This window comes from Elephantulus edwardii, unplaced genomic scaffold (assembly GCF_000299155.1).
Source record: "Elephantulus edwardii isolate Elephantulus edwardi_28Jun2011 unplaced genomic scaffold, EleEdw1.0 scaffold00242, whole genome shotgun sequence".
In the NCBI taxonomy this organism is placed as follows: Eukaryota; Metazoa; Chordata; class Mammalia; order Macroscelidea; family Macroscelididae; genus Elephantulus; species Elephantulus edwardii.
The window spans coordinates 518,355-543,482 of NW_006399992.1; the positions used below are offsets into that span (position 1 = coordinate 518,355).

General features: G+C 39.1%; 1 protein-coding gene across 1 annotated transcript in view; it reads left to right on the forward strand.

Annotated features, from left to right (window-relative positions):
• The first annotated feature begins 4,708 nt into the window (after nucleotides 1-4,708).
• The window catches only part of LRRC8C (leucine rich repeat containing 8 family, member C), a 54,063-nt gene continuing 33,643 nt past the window's right edge, over nucleotides 4,709-25,128 (forward strand). The window contains exon 1 of the mRNA XM_006898951.1: nucleotides 4,709-4,846. Within this exon, the coding sequence (XP_006899013.1) occupies nucleotides 4,709-4,846 (138 nt within the window). The remainder of the gene's footprint in view (nucleotides 4,847-25,128) is intronic.

Consider the following 25,128-nt stretch of genomic DNA (forward strand, 5'->3'; position numbering starts at 1 on the left):
TGATGCAGATATAAGGCTGAACAAGACATCGCTTCTGAAGCAGAACTTGGAAATGAAGATGAACTAGTGCCTGTATGTGAACATGACTGAAAAGTTGTGACTAGAAAACATTTGGACAGTGAGGTAGTAATGAATTATAGAGAAGAAAAAATGCTCATAGTTGTTAGGAAAATGAGACTTTAAATTTCATATTTTTTATTCTTATTATATACATGTTATATACACAAGTTACCATACAGGAGAGAGAGATGTTACTTGGCAATGATGCTGTACAACAGTACAATGATATCTCTTACAACATTATTAATATACTTGGTATCTCATGTATGGTAAAAGTATATATAACACATTTGGTGCAACCACTGTGGAAGGCGGTATGGCGCTTTCTCTAAAAGTTGCAAATGGAGATACCATTTGACCCAGCAATTCCACTACTGGGAATATACCCCAAAAAGACCATAACTGACATCCAAAAAGACCATAACTGACATCCAAGCAGATATATGCACACCCATGTTTATTGTGGCTTTGTTCACAATAGCAAGGAGTTGGAAACAACCTAAGTGCCCATCAAAAAATGAATGGATAGAGAAGCTGTGGTATATTCACAGAATGGAATACTATGCTGCATTGAAAAACAAGGAACTCATGCAATATTATTCAAAATGTGTGACCCTAGAGGACATTATGCTGAGTGAAGTATCTCAGCCCCAAAAGGACAAATACTGCGTGATGTCACTGTTGTAAAACAGGACTGACATCGGGGTGGGCGGGGAAGACTGAGAAAATTGGATTCAATAATGCATACTGCATTGAAACAGAGGAGGGAGAAAACTGTTTAAGAGGGACATGTGATTAAGTAATTTTGTCATAGTAGGAGTCCAGAGCAAAGGCCGCATGGTGGAGTGGACCTGGGGGAGGTTTGTAAAATAATGAAAGAATTTATCTTTTACTTTTCCAAGAGGGTAGTATACTAGGGGGAGGGTTGGGAGGGGAAAAAAGTGCAACAATGAATGAATGGAAATACAAAGTCTCTGTAAATTTTCATTGAAATTAATAATTTTAAAGAAATGGGGAAAAAAGAAGTTAAGCCTTTTTAAGGTTGATTTTCTGACATTGAAAACTTCACAAATTCTCCATGCAGCTATATAATTTCTGAAATTTAATCTATTCTTTGTAGATATTAATAAAATATATGACACTGTAAACATTTATATATAACACATTTGTCAGTCATTCTTTATATACAATTCCATGATACCAATTATATTAATAGTGGGGGTGTGTTTTATTTTATTATATTATTTTGTGCATGTACACCAAATCAGATCTGACTGGTACAGGAGGAGATTGTGCCTCCTTCTCCAGCAGAGCATCTGGTGGATTCGAACTACACACTTCTGGGGTTGCAGTGCAGCTTCTTGACACTAGGCCACCAGAACTCCCTATTAATAGTGTTTTATAAATATCATCAGTTTTGCATTGCCAAGGTTTGCATCACCATAAATGGATACTTATATGTCTCCTAAACAATTATTACTTCCTTTATCCTAAAAGTTTGCTTTTTCTAGGCATTAGCCCCTCTGGTCTCTAGCTACCTTAACTGCAGACACACGGTCTTGCAAATCAGCAAATCATCAACAGCTGAAGTAGCAATATATAGGGTGCTTCTCACAATGGGCAGGAAGACTTGAAGCAACAAGACTTGAGGCTAGTCTTGAATCGTGTAAGGCTTGGGATGGCAAGACCCTGGTGAGAGCGAGTCCCTGATGGTGGAGAAACTGTGGCGAGGGTGAGGTTTCTTGCATTGTGCTGGTCACAATTGGATTTTGCTCTCCTTTCTTTTGATGATGGAAGGAAAAACTGCTTGCTGAATTAAAACCAGAACCTGGACTAACTGGGGAGTTGTGCTTTAGAACTGTTGGGCCAAAACCTGGACTTAGTTTGGGTAATATTATTTGGCTTTCCACTCTCCAACTTCTTTCCCTAATGGACTCCATTGTTGTTACCATAACTGTGAGTCAGCAATGAATACAAGAATCTCTTGCTGTTGGTGGAGCTCTACCTGTAGGCACCATGGCTCCTAATCTATGGGCTCCTAATCTGCTTTCTGCTGTGGGGTGGTGAGTGGCTGTGTTGTTCTCACTCCTCTAGCCCTTTCAGACATGTTTATGGCCCTGGGGCCCATCTCTCATTCTCTTCTTTAGAGAATGTATATACTACATTTTGTTTATTCATTGAAATGCTAATGGATATTTTAATTTTTTTGGCCATTGTGAATAATGTGTCATTTTAATGGCAATGAAAATATATGCAGTAATTAATTTAGCTTTTGTGGCTTTTATGTGCAATGTCAGGCACAGGCCTAAGTATTGCATATACATATGTAAGACATATAGGTTCTTGCCTCGGGTAGCTAGCCACCTAATGGTAGTATCAAAATGGAGTTAGGAAAGATGCTTTAGTAAAATGAAGAACTTATATCAAATGTTGCACAGATGTTAAGTAGGGAACGTTAAGTCATAGATGAGATTATTAAGCATTTGAAATTTTTAGCAACTATGTTAACGAACAAAGCCAAAAGAAAGATAAATCTGTCTAAAAATAAGACAGACAAAGCTGTTTGACAGAGTGAATAATGTTCTAGTCATTTCCAAAGCAGTGCATTCCAAAAAGTGTTGTTCCTTTTACCTGGGGAATTACAATAAGACCCTAGATCCTGAGACCAAATCTAACTATTAGGGAAACTGTTAGGGAAAGAAGACTATGAAAAACAAAATTTAGGAGAATAGAGACAAATGTATCCTATTCTTCTGTCTCTTGAACTAAGACTGGATAACAAGGAGAGCTGCAGAGAGTAGGATTACTGGATCCAAATAAGGCACAACAAAGAGGAATTTTCTCTTTGGTTCCCAATCTTTACCATAAGACAAGGGAAGAATATTCCTCATAGTAGCAAGATGATTAACTTGTGATGGACCACAGGAAAGGCGGTGTTGAAAAAGAGTGCAAAAAGAGATGCAGACCAAGGAATGAATGTGCCTCTTTCTCCTTATTCTCAGGTGCACCCTACTCGTTGTCAATTAGATAGGAATGTTTAAGGAGTCCCTGGGTGGCTCTAGGGGTCAGTGCACTTAGCTGATAACCAGAAGCTTCAGGTTCAAGTCCATCCAAAGACACCTCAAATGAAAGGCCTTATGATCTCCTTCCAGTCAGCCATTGAAAATCCATATGGAACAAAATTCGACTCTGCCACATGTGGAGTTGCTATGACTCAGAATCTGTTTAGAAACTGAACATTGATTTTTCAGAGAAGTAAATCAAAATAAAATTTGAGAGTCACAGTGAATTATGAAAGAAATAGGGGAAATAAGTCAAGATAAAAAGCACAAGGATAAAACAAACAAACAACAAAACAACAACTGGCCACCTCCACCGGTGAGATTTTTTCCTTCGTAAGGCCCTGGCAATGTGGTAAAATCATTTGCCTTCCCTATAGGACAAGCAAAGTGCTTTGCTAGTAGGACTTAGTAAACAATTAACACAAAGGAATGCTCAAACTACACTTCAAAAAAAAAAGATGGTTTAAAGCTTTAACACAGAATGGTACAATAAATAACCAAAACTATGTCAAAGAATGGGTTCTGTTTTTTGTGGGATCTTTGTGTCATCTTCGTGTTCTGCTTAGGGGAAGGGAGAGTCCAGGAAATAACTAGGACTTGGTTACTGCTCTGGGCATTGTCTCTCTGGCACATGGGAGCAATAGTTTGGTAAAGTTACTGCCTTTTCCAGTTGAATCTCCTAATTTCCTGAACTGTTTTTTGTTGGGGTTTTCCCCCCATTGAGACAGTATAGTCAGACTTCTGCTTTTGTTGTTGTCTTTGAGAAGTTGTGCAGCAAAATACACACCAGTTCAAGCACTTTTGTATGTAAAATTTAGTGACATTGCTTATATTCAAGTTGTGCAAAAATTCTCACCCTTATTTTGGGAGGAAGCATTAGCATAATCTTTCAAGTTGCTGTTGTCATTTTGATTCCATATAGATAGTTCTTGCAAGATGTGATGCTCAAGGCAGACATTTTTTAACTACTTACGCTAAACTGTTGGGCTTGGACTATTTTAGGAAGACCTCGGAATATTCTGAGTTTAAGTTTAAAGTCTATCTCAGGCCAATCATTTAAAGGTTCATCTAGTCTCAGAAAGTCTAAAATCTATGAGAATTTAAAGTTCTACTCTTCATTTTTTCTCCTTTTGATTAGAATTCCCTGTAGACTTTTTTTTATCAAAATGTTCACCAATGACAACTGGGTACCATCCAATACCTCTGGTTCAGGACAAATGAAGCAGTTGTTTGGGGAGGCAGTAGCCACATAGTTCCATATCCTCCTCCCATCCCCAAGCCTCATTCGAGACAAACAGAGATCAACTGTCATACCTTGAATGGCGATCAACAAAGTATTGTAGGACTCCATGTACCATCCTTCAAACATTACCTTTCTTTCTGCTCCCCCTTCATTATTTATTGTGGTTATCACTAATTTCATCTTTATATTTCATGTATCCTGTAACAAAAATTTGTCCCTGCAGGCCTCTGTTTCTACTGGATTGAAGAAACATTGTAAACACCGGTAACAATACAGTATGCAGTATATGAAGGTGCAATTAATTATAAATTAATTCATGGCTAATCTTTCCTTTTCCAGAAACATGATTCCTGTGACAGAATTCCGGCAGTTCTCTGAGCAGCAGCCTGCTTTCCGGGTGCTGAAGCCATGGTGGGATGTGTTTACCGATTACCTCTCAGTGGCCATGCTGATGATTGGTGTATTCGGGTGTACTTTACAGGTAGGTGCTGAGACCCCTGGAAGAGTGAGGGTCAAGCAAGAAAGCTAGCCAGTAAAATTTCTTAAAAGGAGGAGATCTTTCAAACTTGTAAATGTTAGTTGCTGTTATCCACTAGTGTATGATGTTTGTAATTATGTCAGAGAACCTGACCAGTTATTTGCTCAACTTTCTTCATAAGGTAAATATGGTACCTGTAAGATTTCAGTAAGCCCAAAAAAGTACCAGACTCCCAGCAACGATAGCAAAAGTTCAACAGGGCAGCAAACAACAAATGCTGGCTAGATTGTGGAGAGATTAGAACTCTTACTCACTACTGGTGGGAATGTAAAATGGTGCAGCCACTATGGAAAGTGTTCTGGCGTTTCTCAGAAAGTTGGAAATAGAAATAATATTTGACCCAGAAATTTCACTACTGGTAATATTCCCTGAAGAAATCAGAGCCGTGACTCAAACAGATGTATGCACACACGTGTTTATTGCTGTGTTATTTACAATAGCAAAGAGCTAGAAGCAACCCAGGTGCCCATTAACAAATAAATGGATTAAAAAAACTCGGTACATTCACACAATGAAATATTATGCAGCCTTGAAAAACAGTAAACTCATGAAATATTACAAACTATGCAGAAGCCTGGAGGTTATTATGCTGAGTGAAATATCTCAGTCACAAAAGGACAAATATTGCATAGCACTGCCATTATAAAATAAGACGGACATGGGGGGCTTGGAGAAATAATGGGAAAAGAGTGGATAGATAATCAACACTGCAATAGTACAGATGAGGGGAAGAACTGTCCAAAAGGAGTATATGACATTACATGTACGACAACAGTCTGGAACAACGGGTACGTTGTACAGTTGGTGGGGAAGAGGGAGAGGAGAGGGGTAAGAAAATGTTCAACAATGAATAAAAAAAACCTAATATTAAATTTTTTAAAAATTATCAGGCTACTAACCAGAAGGTCAACAGTTCTGATTCACCAGCACTCTGTGGGAGAAAGATGGGCTCTCTCTTGCCAAAAAGATTATCATTTTGGAAACTTGGTTAAGGGTCACTATGAGTTGGGACACACTCAGTGACAAAGGGTTTTCTCTTTTAGTCTTGGTTCTTCAGTGAAATATAGCATGTATTTTCTTACTCATTAGCTCTAAGATAGCTCCGACTCAGAGCAACAGTGCAGGACAGAGTAAAATGACCCCCTGGGTTTCCATGGCTTTTACCTTTAGGGAGGAACATTGCCACATCTTTCTCCCACAGAGTGGTTGGTGGGTTCAACTGTCAACCTTTATTTTAGCAGCTTAGCCACTGTACCACCAGGGCTCGCTCCCTCTCTGTGTATATGTGTGTGTGTGTGTGTGTGTGTGTATCTCCAAATAGAACTCACTTCTTTAAATCATCTTTTATACTTGTCATAAAAAGATTTTTTGGGGGAGCTCTGGTGGCTTAGTGGCAAGGAGCTGCAACTACAATCCCAGAGGCACATGGTTTGAATCCACCAGATGCTCTGCCGGGGAAGGAGGGACAATCTCCTCCTGTACCAGTCAGATCTGATTTGACGGTACACTCACACAAAAATAATAAAATTTAAAAAAAAGAAAAGAAAAAGATTTTTTGATAACTTCTTTATGTTCAACAACAGCATAGTGGAGATATCCCTGAAGCATTAAAAGATTGGAGGAAGCCCATTCAGCTCATCTTGAGAGCAAAATAAAATATGATGGTCGAGTTAAAATTTGGAGAGTCAGTTAGCGTTAGTAGAAAGAGTTATCTTAAGAGAGGGAGAAGGTGATAGGAAATGAGAAAAGCTCGATCAGGGAAATGGGAAAGAACTTGAATTCTTTAATCAGCTGTCAGAAAAACTAGTACAGATTGAGTTTCCATTGTATGGAAGATAAAACTATGTCTGGTTTCATATGGAATCACCTACAGAGAGTGTGGAGAGTGGGACAAGTTCAGGGTGACATTAAATAGGAGAAGGGGAGCTTTCACAGCAGATTGAGATGGGACAGCTGTAGGGACAGAGGAAAACTGGGGGAGAAGAATGCCTCAGAAGTCCAGGGAAGACGTGGTCAGTGATGGCAAGCAGTACAGTTAACTCATGAACACAGAACAGAGAAGTGGCAGCTGGCTCATTAGAAAATGTAGACTATTTCAGTCGTTGGAAAGAAAATAAGTATTAAAATAGAGGCCACGGAGTAGATATGACTTTTAAATAGATAACCTGGGAAGGAGAGGAGGGGAAAACATCAAGAGTTGGAAACTGTATGGAGCAGAAATAAAGACCTTTTAAAAATTGATTTTAGTAATAGTTAATGCATGGCACTTCCTGTGTTCCAGACACTGTTCTGAAAATTTATAAATATCAACCCATATCATCTTCATGGCAACATTTAGATAAAGGTGCTATTATTACTATATTTATAAATCCAACAACGGAGACATAAATATGTTAAATAAATTAATTATCCAAATTGAATGGCAAAGCCATTATTCAAAGCCAGGCAGTTTGGCTCCAAGCTTAGCCACTGTTCTTAAATGCTACCATCATGATACCTTTTATTTCTATGGTGTTAAAAAAAAAATTACCCCCAATTAAAAACAAACAGACAACAACAACAAAAAGATTGCCAATGAAGAATTAGAATTTGAAATAATTGGGTACTATTATATTACTTAATTTCTTTCTAAATACATCCAGAACCACTCATTCAACCCTGCTTCAAGCCATCTTCATCTCTTGCCTGAATTATTTCACTGGTCTTAAGTAGATAAGTAAAATTATTACTACATTTTCAAATCTGACAGTAAGGCATAAATAGGTTGAAGAGATTTCCCAAGGTGAGTGGCAAAACCATTATTCAAACTCAGAAAAGCAGACCTAAAATTTTGTTCTTCATCCCTAACATCTTGCTGCCTTTTGTTTGTAGGATGACAGAAAGGTTAACGTCCTCTTCCTGAAAGGATTAAACTCAAAATCTCATTGCTGTGGAGTCAAAACCAACTCCTAGCTGAGTGTCCTTTGGGCTTCCAAGATCTAGGGATTGCATGAGAGGAGATTGCTCATCTCTCTCCCTTAAAGCCAGTGGTGACTTCAAATCATCAAAGTAGCACAGCTTCTGGGTTAACAGTGCAACTGCCACCGGGGCTCCTTCACAAAAGGATACCAATGAAAAATTCTGTTTTAAAGACAGAAAGCATCTAAACTCATTGAAATAAAATAAGTTTAAATTGAAGAAATTACTGTGCATCAGGTACTCTTCTAAGTTCCAAGAATTATTAGTGAAGGAGGAAAAATATAAAAACACAAATGCCAGGCTTGTTAAGCTTATTTCAGTGAAGACAATAAGAAGCAAAGCGATTATTAATTTGTTAGAAGGCGATAAGGTCTCAAATAAAGCATGGTAAGAGCTCCCAGCAGGTGAGATAGGAGCTGGTTTTCAAATAGGATGAGAAGGTGACCCAAGGAATTGACAGATGTTGGGGCAGGGAATGCACTTCTCCAAGGAGAAATTTTCTCGGCTGAGGGTACAATAGCAACAGGCTTTCTAGACAAAAGGTTAGCAGAGCCCATCACCTTCTGCATGAAAATTTTACTTTTTACCTTGTTCTTAACTTTTCAGTTCTATTTTTCTGGAGACTAGAATGCCAGCTAGGTTAATAAGTAACATTGCTTATGATAAAATGGATCGTTTGCATGAGACTATAATTAGTATTGGTGATTGTTGTTAGGTGCCCTCAAGTAGAGTACAACTCCTAGTGACCCTGAGCAAAAGATCTGAACCCTGTTCTATCCTGCACCATCCTCACACTTCCTGAAACGCAAGGGCGCTTGATAGCAGTCACCATGTCAGTCCACCTGGTTGAGGGTCTTTCTCTCCTTTGCCGACCCTCCCCCTTCATGGTATCATGTTCTTCTTCAAGGAATAGCCCCTCCTAGCAACATGCCCAAAGTTTGTGAGGTGGGGCCTCATCATTCTTTCCTCCAACGAGCACGCCAGTTGCACCCTCTCCAAGAAATATTTTCTTGTTCTTTTAGCTGCCCATGGGATGCTCTTCTCCAACACCCAGCTCAAAGGCATCAATTCTTCTCCTGTCCTCCTTATTCACTGTCCTGCTCTCAGATGCATAACAAGTGATCATAAAGATTATGGCCAGAATCAAACACATCTTAGTCTTCAAACTGACATCATTACTCCTCAGTCATTTGGAGAGATCTCTAACTGCAGATTTTCACAGTGCATTGCATCTCCTTATATCCTAACTGCTAGTACTAAGGTTGTTAGTTGTGGATCCATTTAAGGCGAAGCTGTTGACAGTTTGTCTCTTCTCATTCCTGATAGAGATGCAATCCATACTAGCGGCTGCATTCCTTGATCTTCTGCAAAAAGTGCTTCAAGTCCTCCTCACTTTCAGCAAGGATGGTTGTGTCATCTCCATAACACAGGTTATTGATAAGTCTCCCACTAATCCTGATGCCACACTTCTCTTCATAGGGTCCAGCTTCTTGAATAATTTGCTTAGCATACAGATGAAATAGGTATAGAGAGAAAAATACAACCCTTGCACACTCTTCTTAATTTTAAACAATGCATTGTTCCCCTGCTTTCTTCTCACAGCAGCTTCCTGGTCCAGATACAGGTTTCACATAAGCACAGTTAAGTGCTCTGGGACTCCCATTCTATTCAATGTCAGCCACAATTTCTTATGACCCACACAGTAAATGCCTTTACATACTCAATAAAGCACAAATATTTTCTGGTATTCCTTACTTTCAGCCAGAATCCATCTGACATCAACAAATTAATACTGGTGGGAAGCCATATCATTGGGCTTTGATAATTTTAGTGACACTTACACCTGATCATGTTCTTGACACATAGAAAATAAACCTACTGAGTTACAAGAGATACTAACTTCTCTGTATTACAAGACTTTAAGACAAAGTAAGTCCTAAACACACTTGTATTGATTTTATAAGTTCACCATAACCAAATACTATGAACCAGATAGCTTATATAAACAGAAATGTATTGCCTCACAGTTCTGAAAACTAGGAATCAGAACAAAGTACCAGCCATGTTAGTTCCTTCTGAAGCTATGTTATTATGTGCCATTGAGTCAACTATGACTTATAGCAACACTGTCTATGAATAGTGGCTCTGAACTTTGCCCTATCCTGAGCCAACCTCACCATCTCTGACAAACTTGACCCTATTGCCACAGTCACTGTGTCAGTACATCTCATTTAGGGCCTCCCTCTCTTGGTGCTCTGTCCTTCCTAGCATGTTGTCCTTCTCCAAGGACTGATTCCTCCTGGCACCATACCCAAAGTATATCAGATTGAGCTTCAAAATCATTGCCTCCAAGGAACAAACCTGGTTTCACCTTCTCCAGGCCAGACCTGTTTATTCTATTAACGGTCCATAGTATGCTCAATGCTCTTCTCCAGAACCACAACTCAAAAGCATTGATTCTTCTTCTGTCCTTATTCATCTCTCAGATGCATAGCAAGCAGCTGGGAAGACCAGGGCATGTATCAGGCATGTGACATCACCACTCTTTAGCACTCTGGAGAGGTCCTTGACAACAGAATTTCCCAGTGCAACTCATCTTTTCATTTCCTGATTGCTGGAGTCAAGGGTATTATTGATTGTGGATGTAAGCAAGATGAAATCATTAACAACTTCAGTCTTTTTCTCCATTCATCGTGATGCTGCCTATTGGCCTGATGGTTAAGATCTTTGCTTCCTTGGTCTTGAGGTTTTAGAAGCAAAGACTCTATTCCATGTTTCTATCATCCTAGATTTCTGGTAGCTTCATGTATTCATTGGCTAACATCTTCAGCATCAGGTGGGATCCTTCTTCTGTCTCCCTGTCTCTGTTTATCCACTCTTTTCCATACACCACTCATATAGAAATAGAACTTCTCTACTCCAGTCTGACTTCATGTTAAGCTAGTGGCATCTTTGTTTTTTTTATAAATTATTATTGTGATTTCAGTGAAAGTTTACAGAACAGATTATTACAGCAGTTTTTTATTCAACTGTTTATGTATATTTTGCTTAATGACATTAAGAACAATTCCTACACCACTCTCCCTGTTTCCTCTGTGTGACTCTTGTTCCTATTCATCCTTCCATCCTATCCTTTCTTGACTTCTGAACTTTATATCCTTTGAATCTCAAATGATTGATTGTTCTAAAGACTGACTTCTTCCCAGAAGTTATTGTTCATCTTCCCTCCTAAAATCTCAACATCAAGAAAAGAGAGATCCTCACTTCCTGGCCAATAAGAAGCATCTGATAGATGGAGAAAAGATTGAGGTTGTTAACGATATATAAGGCCTATATGTTGTTTGGCAGAAATTTGAACTACAGGGATAAGTTTAGCTCCATGCACTAAGGACAACTAAAGGCAATAGTTTGGGGAGTTCTACTACTCTATCAAGCCACCAAATAAGCTGTATTTTTTTTTTTAGTTCAATATTTTTCTCCATCTCTGACTAGCACCTTCTAAAGTGGTCAGCAGTGGTAGCAGGGCACCATCAGGGCACCATCCAGTCATCTAGTTCTTCTGGTATCAAGATCATGGAAGATGTGGACCATATGGTCCATTAGCCCTTTCAACTAATTGCTTCCATGCATCTTTGATTTTCTCACTCTTCTTTATTCCGGATAAGAAAAGACCAGTACTTACAACTTAGAAGGCTGCTCACTGACTTTGAAGACTCCAGCTCCTACTTACCAAAGTAGGATGTCAAACTTTGTCATTGTGGGCTATGATATGAAAATTGACCTTGTTGTCACCTGAGGCTATGGCCCTGAGAAGTTCAAGGACTGAAATTCATTTCTCAGGGTGTTTGATTATTATTATTAAGAAAGTTATATAATTTCTTAATCATGACACCTTTGAAAACATAAATAATTTCTTTAATGGCCTTTGCAAATATCATCACAGCCACAGGTACAGGGATGAGGACTTCAGAATATTTGATGAGAGATGTAATTCCATATATAGGATGATATGAAGACGAGACCTTTATCTTGCATCCGAGGTCTATAGAATGAAAAGCCATAGGGGGAGATTAGCTCCTGGGCAGACAGTGTGAATTGCCACAAAGAGAGTTATGAAGCAGTTCCCAAAAAGGAAAATCTGACATTGACTTGCAGTCAAACTGTGACTCTGATGCTTTCTCTTTCTAAGGGACCCTGGTGTCTGTTGGAGTCTCTCATATCTTCTAAATCTGAATGCTGAGGTGAGCTAAGAAAAAAGCCTGGTGGTTTATTAGACCTGAAATAGGGGGGTTCTTGACATGTTAAAGGAAAAGTTAGGAGTCATGAACATGAAGAGAAGGTCAGTGGAATAATAAAACCTAAGAGGAAGTGATCCCAGATCATAGAGTGTCTTTAGGTTTTCACTTTTTTTGTGAGAGGCTACATTTGAAGAGTTTTGAGTAAGGACTTATTATTATTATGCCTTATGCTTTCATAAGCTCTTTCTTGCTGTTGTATTAATAACACAGTGCATGAGCTCTGGTGACATAGTCTGTAGGAAATTGAGTTTCTAACCCAGAAAATACAAAGGACATGGATAAGAGCAGAGGGATTAATTTGACAGCCAGTGAAACAATCCACTGAAAGGTGAAAGTGGCTTGGACGACAGAGGATATGCATTTCTGGACATGCATTGGAGGAAAAACCACCAAGATTTACTGACAAAAGGATTGTGAATTTGGGAGCAAAAAAAAAAAAAATCAGGAAAGGCTCTTAAGGTTTTAGGCCTGAGCAGACTGGAAAAAGATTCTGTCATCATCTTAAGTTTGAGATATATACACCAGATATCTGAAGACAGATGTTATTAGACTCAAAAGTTTCGGATAAGTGATGAATGTCTTCTATGGAAGGAAGGGGTAATAGAATTCAGGTGGAAGAATTATCCTGGATAGAAAATGAGTGTCTTCTACCAGAAAGGGAATAATTGCAGTGATTAATTGATAGCTAGCTACCACTGAGCCAACTTGAACTCATGATAACCTTTTATATAGAAGAACAAAACCATTTGGGTCTGGATGATTTGTGTCATTTTCTAGTCCATTCCTGTAGTTAATATGCCACCCAATCTCATCAAAATTCTCCGCTTACCTTCACTAACTGAAGCATTATGTCTTCACCAAATATGATGTCCTACTACAGCAATGGATCCCTCCCAATGGCATGCCCAAAGGAAGAGACTCAAATAATGCTCTGTGATCCACAGGGTGTTTTCCTCTTTTAATTTTTATTTTATTATCATCCATAGATTTTTGTTAATTAATTTCTTCAAGAGACCACTTAGACCTTTTTTCCTACTCTGTCATCATCTGGAAGCTGTCCTGTAACTTGGCCTGCAGGGGTGGCCCTGCAGGTATTTGAAGTACTAGTGGCATTGCATTCAGCATCATAGCAACACGTAACATCCACACTAAGACAAACTGACCTACAAGTAATAGCCGATCACTGCAGTTATACCTAATTTGGAAGAAAGGAAACAGAAAATTGGAAATGTATGCCTTATGGCTTCTGGTTTCTCTGTGAATTAGAGAATGATACATCTGCTGAAAGCTTGTGAGGATGAGGTGGGATGCCTTAAGAAAGGCAGCATTTGAAATTGCCAGTCTGAGATGTAGTAGAGGGAGCTGACATAGGTCAGCAGGAGGGCTCTAATTTTTTTTTTTTAATTGCTGTGTTTAGCACAACATTACCTCAGATCTGCTTTACAAGCTCAGTGTATCATATCTCTTATTTACATATTCCATGGCAGGAGAAAAACCTCACAGAAACTCTTTGCAGACTAGTAGTTTGCTTGGAACAAAATAAATTAAGAGAACATGGCCAGGGTGAGCATCATGTAAAGAATGCAGGGGTGGTGAGTTCAGGAGTAGATTCCAGACCATGGTAAACATCTTTCTCTGTACCATACTCAGACCTCCTCCACAGTATAGCTCATGCCTGCAGTGCAAAAGCTTTTAGTGCTCCCCACTTTCCACCCAGCCCCTCCCTTACTGTCCACACTTAGAGCCTTCTATTCCTGGGCCTGGGTAATCTGGAGCCTTCATAAATTCAAAAACCTCAAAACTCATTGCCATCAAGTGGGAACTGACTCCATAAATGACACTCCATTTGGGCTTGGCAGTCTGTGACTCTCATAGGTGGAGATTGTTCATCTTTCTCCATCAGAGCCTTCATGCATCGCGGTCTGTCTTATCCTTTGTTAGTTCAGTGGATTTAGACTCATGATGACCCAATGTGCCATAGAGTAGAGCTGTATCATTGGGTTTTCTGGCCTGTAATCTTAACACAAGCAGATTGCTGGGCCTTTCCTTCCATCGTACTATTGGGCACGTTCAAACCACTAACAGTCGAGTACAAAACATCTGTGTCTTCAAAGTATAGCTTTTAAAAAGAAAACTGACACTGGTTGACTGGATATACAAAATGTCATTTGAGATGATCAAAATTCTGAATAGGCATACTGTGTCAAAATAGGAGTATTAAAGGGCCCAGAATTCATAGGGGCAGGGCCATTCAACCCAGCAGTCAACATTCCTGAGCATCAGTATATCAGGCACTGTGTGCTGGATGTTAGATACTGAAAGAAAAATACAGTCAGCTCCTGCTTTTAGATAACTGCCAGTCTAAAGGCTGAGAAACTACTAAACAATGCTATTCAGTATGTAAGTGCTGTAATTGTGGTACACTACAAGAGCATTAAATAGAATGGTATCTTAGCCACTGAATTCCAGAGACTTGAACAGGTAAATCACAAAGTCCTAAAGAATGAATATACAAAATTAATATAATTTTTTAAAGATTTTATACTACTTTTATTACAAAGTTTAAATACATTGTTTTTCACACAAGATCCTTCCCATTTCCTTCATACCCTGCCCCACCCATTGAATTGTGCAACCCTTTGATTAACACTCCACCCCCACACCCATCCTCACCCTTCTGCTTCCACACCACCCCCCCTTGGTTCTTCATACTTTTTCTACAATAATGATTTTACACAGTATTTGTCCTTGTGGGAATGAGTTCATTCACGCAGCATAAGGCTCTCCAGTCCCTCCCAAGTTAAGTAGTAATTTACAAAATCATTGCTCCTGTGTGCTGTGTAGTACTCCATTGTATGAATGTACCACAACTTCTCAATCCATCCCTAGCAGAAGGTTTAGCTAGTTAACCTTTTACAAAATTGACATTGATTGGCACATTGACAAAAACATCAGATAGTATTTTTAGGGGGCAGAGTCAGGGATATTAAACACTCAGCTAGGGTTGGGAGAGCCCCACACAACGGAATTGTTCCATCCAGAATGCTAATCTCTCTTCCATTTAGTAACACTGGTAAGAGAGCCAGTGCTCAGGTCTGTACTTTGTAAAGTTTATTTACTTTCCAGAATGGCCCTATAAAGTTGACTTAGACCCATTTTTCAGATGAGAATTCTGAGGTCTAGAAGGTTAGGTAACTAGTCACAAGGCTGAGAAGAATGGAGTTTGGATTCACGCACAGATCTGATTGTCTTGTGTGAGGCTTTCAGCCCTTTGTACACCGATATGGAATGTTATGAAAGCATTACAGTTGCACAGATAATATAGGAGAACTTTGATTTGTAAAAGAAAATTTAAGTATAAATGTAAGTATAAAATGCCTAATAGGAAAAATAGAAAATTATAAAAAGAATGAATTTTCTGAATAACAGATAAGATTATTCTGAGGATTATTTAGAAGAGCCTGATGGCATAGTTTCTAATAGATTGAGCTGCTAGGTGCTCCAAGGGAGAAAGACAGACAGTCTCTTCCTCATCTTCCTTCCACTGGATGGTGAGGGATGCTGTAAGTCAAAATTAACTGAGCAGCATTTATGTTAAAGTTTAGCTACTTTACACATGCTATTAAAAAATAATTTTGTAAGCTATAAGAAGCATTTTTAAGATAAGATATATAAATATCTTAAGAAAAGTAGCAGTAACTAGGGTCCATGTAACAAATTAATACTCCTTCTTGTTGTTCTATACAGTTCATAGTGACCTTGTGACCAGCAGAGCTGAACCTTGTCCTATCCTGAACCATCCTCACGGCCTCCAACAGGCTCCAGCCTATTGTTAGAGTCACTGTCTGCCCATCTTGTTGAGAGTCTTCCTCTCTTTCTCGGATCCTCCACTTTTCTCAGCATTGTGTCTTTTTCTCAGGACTGGCCGCTCCTGACAACTGCCCAGTGTGTGTGAGGTGGAGTTTCACTCTCCTGGCCTCTAACACAGACCCTGGCTGCACTTTCTCCAAGACAGATTTGTTTGTTCTTTTGACAATCAGTGGGATAGTCATTATTATTCTCCGACACCACAATTCAAAGGCATCAGTAGTTCTCCAGTCATCCTTAAATTCCCTTTCCACAAGAAATATTAAACTGAAAGTAGTTATTAGTTGTCATTGAGGCAACTACAACGAATTATGACCGTATGAACAATGGCTCTGAACCTTGACTTATACTGTGTCGTCCTCATGACTCTGAATGTTCCTTAGGGAAGGGGAATATAAGCTTGTATTTTAGCTCTCCTATGATCATCCTTTAGGGAGCTCTGGTGGCCTCGTGGTAAGGAGTTGTGTTGGTATGTGGTTCAAAACCACCGGCTGCTCCATGGGAGAGAGATGGGTGTTCTCTTCCTGCGTGATTAACTGCCTCTGAAAACTCACTGAAGGGTCAGCTGTGGATCAGTTCCAACTCGGTAGTATACAACAACACTCTAACATTGGTTCAATGACTGAAAATGTTAGAAACAAAGGGTTTTCTGTGTGGCCCAGATCCCTTTCACAATTCTAAGGTGATTTTCTTTAAGTTAAAATATGGTTCTGTGCCTTGATTTTTTTTCCTCTGTAAAATTAAAGCACATCCTCTCAGACCAAATTTACAAAGCAAGTTAACACCTAAACGTGAAAGCAAACCAAAGCAAAATCTCAAGTACAATTGCAAGAATATTCATTAGAAATAAAATATTAATCCCATAGCTTTTGGAGCCACCATTTTAAATTGCCTGTTCCATGGCAAATAGTACTTGAGTATCAGTTTACTCCTAAAGAGTCAGATTCATATAGGTTTTAACACTAAGCAGCTTTGAAGATGAACAGCTAGAGAAATCAAGGTAGGGCGGGACTTACTATCTTTTAGAAAGGTGTTGATTCTTTCTTGCCCTCATGTAAAAGCATCCATATCAACACTGACTCATCTGACAAATATTTATTCATTTCTGAACAAGTAGTTATTCTCCTGGTTACCACATCAGTGCCCTTATGAAACAAATATAAACTCATTGTAAACCAGGAGGGTGTATGTATCATATTCCTGTACAGTCATACACCGTCAAGAACCTACAGTGTAAACACCCAACTTTACACTTATAAACATTGCTGTTCAAAAATGCAACACTCTCTTGATAAAATACACCAATGTTTGAAAGGTCAACACGTTGCTTCCTGGAAAAATAAAATTGCTTTAGATCTCTGCTTAGTGTCTCCAGGTTATCTTATTATGACCAAATCCAAAACAGTACACAGGCTGCCTATTACCAAATATAGAGTTAGCAGTTAGAAACCAGAAACAGGAATTAAGAGATACAGGTCCCCTGGAAAACCCCAGGGGACCAGCCCTGTGATTGTTACACAGGAAAGACATTTCCTCCTTTCTGAATTAAAAAAAAAAAAAAAACCCAACTCAAATAAAACAACAAACCCAAACCCAGACAAAATGTTTTCAATAGTCTGAGACCACCTTCCAAAAAAGTCCTTGCAAAGTGGCTACTGAGGTTAAGCTGTAGAAGAATACAGGGCATCTAAACTTGCAGGTTAGAATTGATCCCTTTGGTTTTTTGGTGCATACCAAGTAAGGCTAGCCTGTTTCTCTGAGAGCCCCGACATCAGTTACATAGCAAAATTGACCGCAAGTGGAATACTCACGAATAGTTCATAGGCAGGAAGAAGTATAGATACCAAGAAAATTAGTTTTAACAGTTACCGTACAACCTTATTTGGGATTTTGAAAAGAAACTTTTTTGTCAATTCTGAATTTATATATAGATGGATGCTGGAAAGTCTGCAAAAAGAGTTGCACTGCCAGTCCAAAGGTTTGACCCCGCCAGCCACTCCAGGGGAGAAAGATAGTCTCTTCCTGTGCAAATTCCAACTACCAAAAGCCCCTAGAGGATTAACTATGAGTTGGTTTCAACTCAGCGGCATATAACATGTTAGTAAAGTCACAGACAGCACTAATGGATGGGTTTAAATATAAGCAGTCCCCAACTTAGGAATGAGATCCTGACTGTCTTTAAATCTCATTTGTCAGAGTCTCAGCAGGAGTATAGAGTTCTAATATAGTCTCTGTCTGCAATGTGTTGCACTGCTAACCAAGTTGTTGGTGTGCACTATCAAGTTGGAACCCACCTGTAGCTGACCCGCTAGCGAATTTTTCAGAGACAGTTTACTGCACAGGAGGAGACTGTTCATCCTTCTCCCACAGAGCAATGGCAATTTAATGTACAGCAAATTCCTGGTCATAACAATAATATGAGTGTCTTTCACCTCACTCCTCTTGGGTTCAATATACAGCATGGATTAAGATGCTTTCCTTAAATCACCTGATACCATCCAGTACGTCAGTGATCAGACAACCACATGCCTGTTATCTCACTATTACGATTGCTTTATGCTTGTTGCCTGTCGACTGTCTAACAGTATGTCATGGACCTCAAATACTGGAGCACTGACTTAGTAGTCAGCTTTTCTATGTGAAGCAAATGAGATACGCTGTCTCCTTAGCTAAGAATTGCATACAGAGAGGTTGTGTAACTTCTCTTACAGAGACTGGTAGATTCAAACTGCCAGAGGCTCAATGACAAACACTGCATGGACTATGCCACCAGAGATTCCTAACGTGCTAATAAGAGATCAATAAATCCTGCCATATTTTACTTTCAATTAAAATTTGTGTTATGGCAATAAAATTTTGATAACTGTAGAAGAAAGACACTTTAATATAGCAAGTTCGAGAACTGGTTCAGTAGTGTGAGAGTAGTATTTTACAGAACTGAAAATTTATTATGTTTCGATCATACGCAGTGACAGTGTAGTTAACTGACAGAGTGATGACAAGTTTTTTCTTATTCAAATGATTCCTCGTTTAGACTTTTTTTATTTTTAAATTTTATTTTTTATTGATACTTTAATGAAAGATTGCAGAAAACTTGGATTTCCAGTCATTCGTTGTTGCACATTTTCCTCCTACCCCATTTCACTTTTCTTTTAAAAAAGATTCTTTCAATGTTGCACAATCCCTCCCCATCCCCCAGTCCACTTTGCTAATACCCCTTTTATTCTGGACTGTTGTCATGCAAATAATACCTAGTCATACATTCCTTTTAAACAATTCCTTCTGTTTCAATGCAGTGTTTATAAATAATAAATCCCCTCTTTTCTTAGTTTCCCTCAACCCCCATGTCAGTCCTATTTTATAACAGTGGCACTATGCAGTATTTGTCCTTTTGTGACTGAGATATTTAACTCAGCATAACGTCCTCCAGGGTCACCCATTTTGTATAATATTTAATAAGATCCTTGTTTTTCAGTGCTGCGTAGTATTCCACTGTGTGACTATACCACAGCTTCTCTATCCATTCATTGATGGGCACTTGGATTGCTTCCATCTCTTTGCTATTGTGCACAACATAGCAATAAGCATAGGAGTGTATATATCTGTTTGGTTGGCAGTTCTGGTTTATGTTTTTATTTTATTTTATTAATTTTAATGAACATTTACAGAGATTTTTAATTTCCATTCATTCATTGTTGCACTTTTCTCCCTGCCTAGCCCTACCCACCCATAGTTTGCTCCTCTATTTGAAAAGCAAAAGCAAAATTCCTTCTTTGGTATACAATCCCCCCACACTTCTCCCCCCTTTTAGATTTTGAAAAGGCATTAATCCTTGCTAGCATCCCAAAGTAAAACCTTTTTTTAGTGATGCTTAAGTTCTCTGTCACTATCACCAGTGAGCATAGTAGTCACGGCCTTCCATGTCGTGATAACCTTGCTATGTCTGTATTGTTCTGTGGGAAATGGGTTTCTACATTTTAAACAACTAGTTTTTAGATTAGCTCTTGTGAGCTTGTTCATGTTGTTGTAGTTAGGTGGCATCAAGTTGACCACAACTTAAAGCATCTATTTACTATGAACAACAAACAGGAACCTTGTCCTATCCTGTCCCCTTACCACAGTCCCTGGCACCTTACCATAGTCTCTGCTGTACTCAAGCCCATGGTTGCTCATAGCAACTATTGAGAAGATTTTAATTGTGGAGGGATTTTAAAAATACACATTTAAAATTTAGTGGTTCTCCAGTAATGGTGACATTTTAAAATATTTGTTTCTTTTTATCCATGAAAACATATTCCTACTGTCTTTCCAAATTACTAAGAAGCAATGATGTTAGTTTAAGCATTAAGTATGCTTGATTCAAGCCATGGTCTTTACAATCTTGCTATGCATCTGAAATCTGGACAAGGAAGAAGGATGGCAGAAGAAAAATTGATGCTTTTGATTTGTGGTCTTGGAGAAGAGTACTGTGGACTGTCAAAAAAACAACTATGTCATGGTGAAGATGAAGCAAGCATGCTCCTTGCAGGCAAGGATGCAAAGCTTCTTCTCACATACTTGAGCATATTGCTAGAAGAGGCTATTCCTTGGAGATGGACAACATGCTTGGAAAGGTGGAGGGTCAGCAAAATAGAGGAAAACCCTCCATGAAATGAACTGACACAGTAACTGCAGCATTGGGCACAAATATGTCACAAATGGTGAAGTTGGCACAGGGTAGGAAAGGATTCAATCTGTTGTTCATAAGGCCATCACTCTGAGTCATACTTAAGTGCCACCTAACAACAACAGTTGTATGAAAAAAAGAAAAAATAACACCACAACAAACAAACAAAAAACCCCAAAACTAAATCCGAAAACAAAACCTACCCCAAAAATAAAATGCAGCTCATTTCTGTCAAGTTGGGACAGACCCATAGCTGACTGGCTACTTAGTTTTTGGAGATTTACACAAGAAGAGATTGCCCATCCTCCTCTGGTATAAGTCGTAGATTTGAACTGCCAGAGCGGCATCTCCTTGGAGTTAGCAGCACCACTCCCTAAGGCCTGCGCCATGGAGCTTCTTTTAGTTAACTAAAATTTTTGACAAGAAATATAATAGAACTTCGGAATTGTAAGATAATTTAGAAAAAATTTAGTATTATTTCCTAGTCAATATGGAAATGTTATATGACATTCTTGACATATTACTAGCTAGCTTCTCTTTGAGCACCTCTGGTGCTACAAAGTATTCATTTAATAATATTTTTCCTATGAAACTACAGGCAAGTTTGTGCATATTATTAAATGGTGACTTGTTTTCCTGCTCTGTGCTAGGTGTTATGAAGGGTACAGAATAAGCCCATCATTTCTGTCCCAAAGGAAGTTAAGGAATATAATACCTTTAATTTATAAAGCAAAAACTTTATAAGTTTTTTTGCCAAGCTTGCAGCCACCTCCCACTCTTTCTCAAAAAGTTCAAACAGTGAGCTTGAAAGCTCCTATATTTTTTTTAGTATACTTTTAGATAAAACTCTGGTTTTTCCATGCCTTAATTTTGTAAAATATGCAACAGAGACATCATTTCATATCAAAGATGGATTGTGAAAATAAAATGATGGTAAAAATGTAGATGTAAAAAAATAAATAAACAAAAAATATAGATGTATTCTTTTTAGTGCTTTTTAATCAAAGTTTTTCAAGAACCTTCTCTCTTTATGAAGGCATTCCATATAGACATGATTATAACGCATTACCATTACTTGTATGTCAGTTTGTCATACTGTGGTGTTTTTCTTGTTGCTGTGATGCTGGGAACTGTGCCATGTGCCACTTGTGTTTCAAATACCAGCAGGATGGCTCATAGTAAACAGTTTTCAGTGGAGCTTCTAAACAGCGGGAAAGAAGTTTTGTCAAGCACTTCCCAACATTAGCCATTTAAAACGTGGATCATGGATCATAACAAAACTTTGGCTCACTAGCTTGCTTTGGCCCAAGGATAAGGAGCAACCAGTCCTGAGAGAAGAGTGTCAAGTTGGTGAAGTAGATAACCAGGGAAGGTGGATTGACACAACAGCTACAATGATGGGTTTGGTGGCATAGTGCTCACCCAAAGGCCACACCTTTCTGGTGGTTTGAATCTACCAGCATTTCCAGAGGAGAAAGATGAACATTCTCCTTTGCAATTTAGAGCCTTGGAAAACCACTGGAAGGTGAGCTGTGATTGATTTAGTTGGTTCTGACTCCACAGAGTAATGTTTAAGGGTGATACAGCACTGGGGGAAAATTCTTTCTTCTATACGATATGTGATCAGGAGTCTGAGTTGACTTGACAACAGCTGTGTATCTCTGAGTTGGGTCTTTGGTGAACAGATATTAAGAATGGCCCAGCATCTAGGGCTGAATCCCAAATTCTTCCCTTCCATTGCTGTTTCCTTCTCACAGAGGCCTCACAGAAGCCCCTTAACAGAGTACAAACCCAAAAACGGAACATTTCATTATAGCTAAGCCTTTAGCTTTAAGCTTCAGTATCAATCTCCTGGTGTGAACTAAGCCAGACAGCAAATCAGACGGTCCTTTGTGGTAAGCTCTGCAAGACTACATGTCCTAAAACAGAATCCATCAGAGGCTCAGAGGGAGAATGATAACAATCAACTCCCATGTTGTTCTTATTGTGTACCATCAAGCCAGAAGCTGACTCTCTAGTGAGTTTTCAGAGGCAATTTAATCATACAGGAAGAGATGGCCTATCCTTCTCCTACGGAGAAGCTGGTGGATTCAAACTGTGTGCCTTTGGGGTTGCAGCACATTTTCTTACCACTAGGATACCACAGATTCCATGATTTATAGCATCAAAAACCCACTGGAGAGTCAGCTCTACGTCAGGGCCAGTTAAACAACAATGAATTTGGGTTTTGAGATACTTTCACTCCCAAAAAGCATGACTGGAAAGAAGAATTTACATGAAGAAAACAAAAGGTAATTACAAAGATGTAGGAGGAAGAAAAAGACCAAAATGGATCTCAAAAGAGACTCTAAAGACTACTAAATACACTAGAACTCTAAGAAGCCAAAACAAAGGAAAGAAATCAGGAAGTTAAAGAAGTGAACAGACTATTTCAAAGGGCAGCTCATGAAGACAAAGCTACGTACTATAGTGAAATGATCAAGGAGTCATAAAATCAAAAGGGAGTTTCTCAAGTGGAAAGAACTGAAGAACAAATTCAAACGTCTAGTTGCATCATGATAGATGGAGAAGAGATTGAGATGGTTAAGAGCTTTAGTCTGCTTGGCTCCACAATCAACAATCTTGATACCAGCAGCCAGGAAATTAAAAGGTGAATCGTATTGGAGAAAGTCTGCTGTCAGAGACCTCTCCAAAGTACCGAGGAACAATGATGTCAGTCTGGAGACTAAGGTGAACCTGATCTAAGCAATAGTCTTTGCAATTACTTACTATGCATCAGAAAGCTGGACAATGGCAGGGGATGATAGAAAGAGAATTGACGTCTTTGAGCTGTAGTGCTGGAGAAGAGTACTGAATCTACCATGGACTGCTAAGAGAACAAACAGGTTCATCCTAGAGGGAGTGAAACCAGAATATTCCTTGGAGTCAAGGATTCTGAAGCTTGTTCTGACGTACTTTGGATATGTTGCAAGGAGGGACCAGTTCTTGGAGAGGGACGTCAAGCTTGGGAGGCTGGTGGGACAGCACACGAGAGGAAGACCCTTGATGAGATGGATTGATTCATCTGGAGTAATGGGGATAGGTGTGTCAGAGACAATAAGATTGGCACAGGATAGAGCAGGGTTTAGGGCTGTTGTACACAGGGTCGTAATGAGTTGCAGGCTATTCAGTGGCACATAACAACAACAAAGTTGCAATTCTTAAAGATGCCATAGGCAAAATCTTGAATAATCCCATATTCCTAATATTAGGGAATGATTTCTATATTTTTTATTACCTTTTTTGGAAATGGGAATAAATATGGATCTTTCCCAGTCAGTTGTCCAGGTAGCTGTCCTCCAAATTTCTTGGCACAACCTGGTGAGCACATCAGGGCTCCCTCAACCCTGCTCTATCCTGTGCAAATCTTATTGTCTCTCACACACCTATCCCCATTACCCCAGATAATCAATCCATCTCATTGAGAGTCTTCCTCTCTTTTACTGTCCCTCTACCCTCCCAGGCATGACATCCCTCTCCAAGAACGGGTCCCTCCTTGCAACATGGCCCAAAAACCTAGCTGACACAGAACCATTTCAGGAGGTAGCATATGCAAGCACCAATGGTAATCAAGGAGGAAGCTCACGTTACTCTGAAGGAACTGGCAAAATGTTAGGCTGCTGTGATAGATGGAATACCAATAGACATATTTCAACAGATTCAGCCCTGATGTGCTCACCAGGTTGTGTCAAGAAATTCAGAGCACAGCTACCTGGCCAACTGACTAGGAAAGATCCATATTTATTCCCATTTCCCAAAAGGTAATCAAACAATATGGAAATTACTGAACAATATCACTAATACCACATGAAAGCAAAGCCTTGCTGAAGATTATTCAAAAATTACTTGACAGAGAATTGCTAGAAATGCAGTCTGGGTTTAGAAGAGGCAGTGGCACCTGAAATATCACTGCTGATGTCAAATAGACCTTGACTGGTGTCAGATGGATCTTGGCTGAAAACAAAGAGTTAAAAAAAAAAAAAGAAAACAAAGAGTACCAAAAGGATGGATATTTGTGATTTAGTGACTATGCAAAGGCATTTGACTGTGGATCACAACACTGAGAGGAATGGGAATCCCAGGGCACCACATTGTGCTCATGCAAAAACCTACACCTAGACCAGGAAGCGATTGTCAAAACAGAGCAAAGTAAAAACAGTATGGTTCAAAATCAAGAAAGGATTGTCAGGGACTTATCTTTTCTCCACACCTTTTCAACTTATGTGCTGACCATTCTTTTTTTTATTTTATTTAATAATTTTAATGAACATTTACAGAGAATTTGGATTTCCATTGATTCATTGCTGCACTTCTCTCCCCGCCCAGCCCTCTCCCCCCGCCCCCCAGTTCACTCCTCTCTTTCAAAAGTAAAAGAAAGACTCCCTCCCTGGTACACA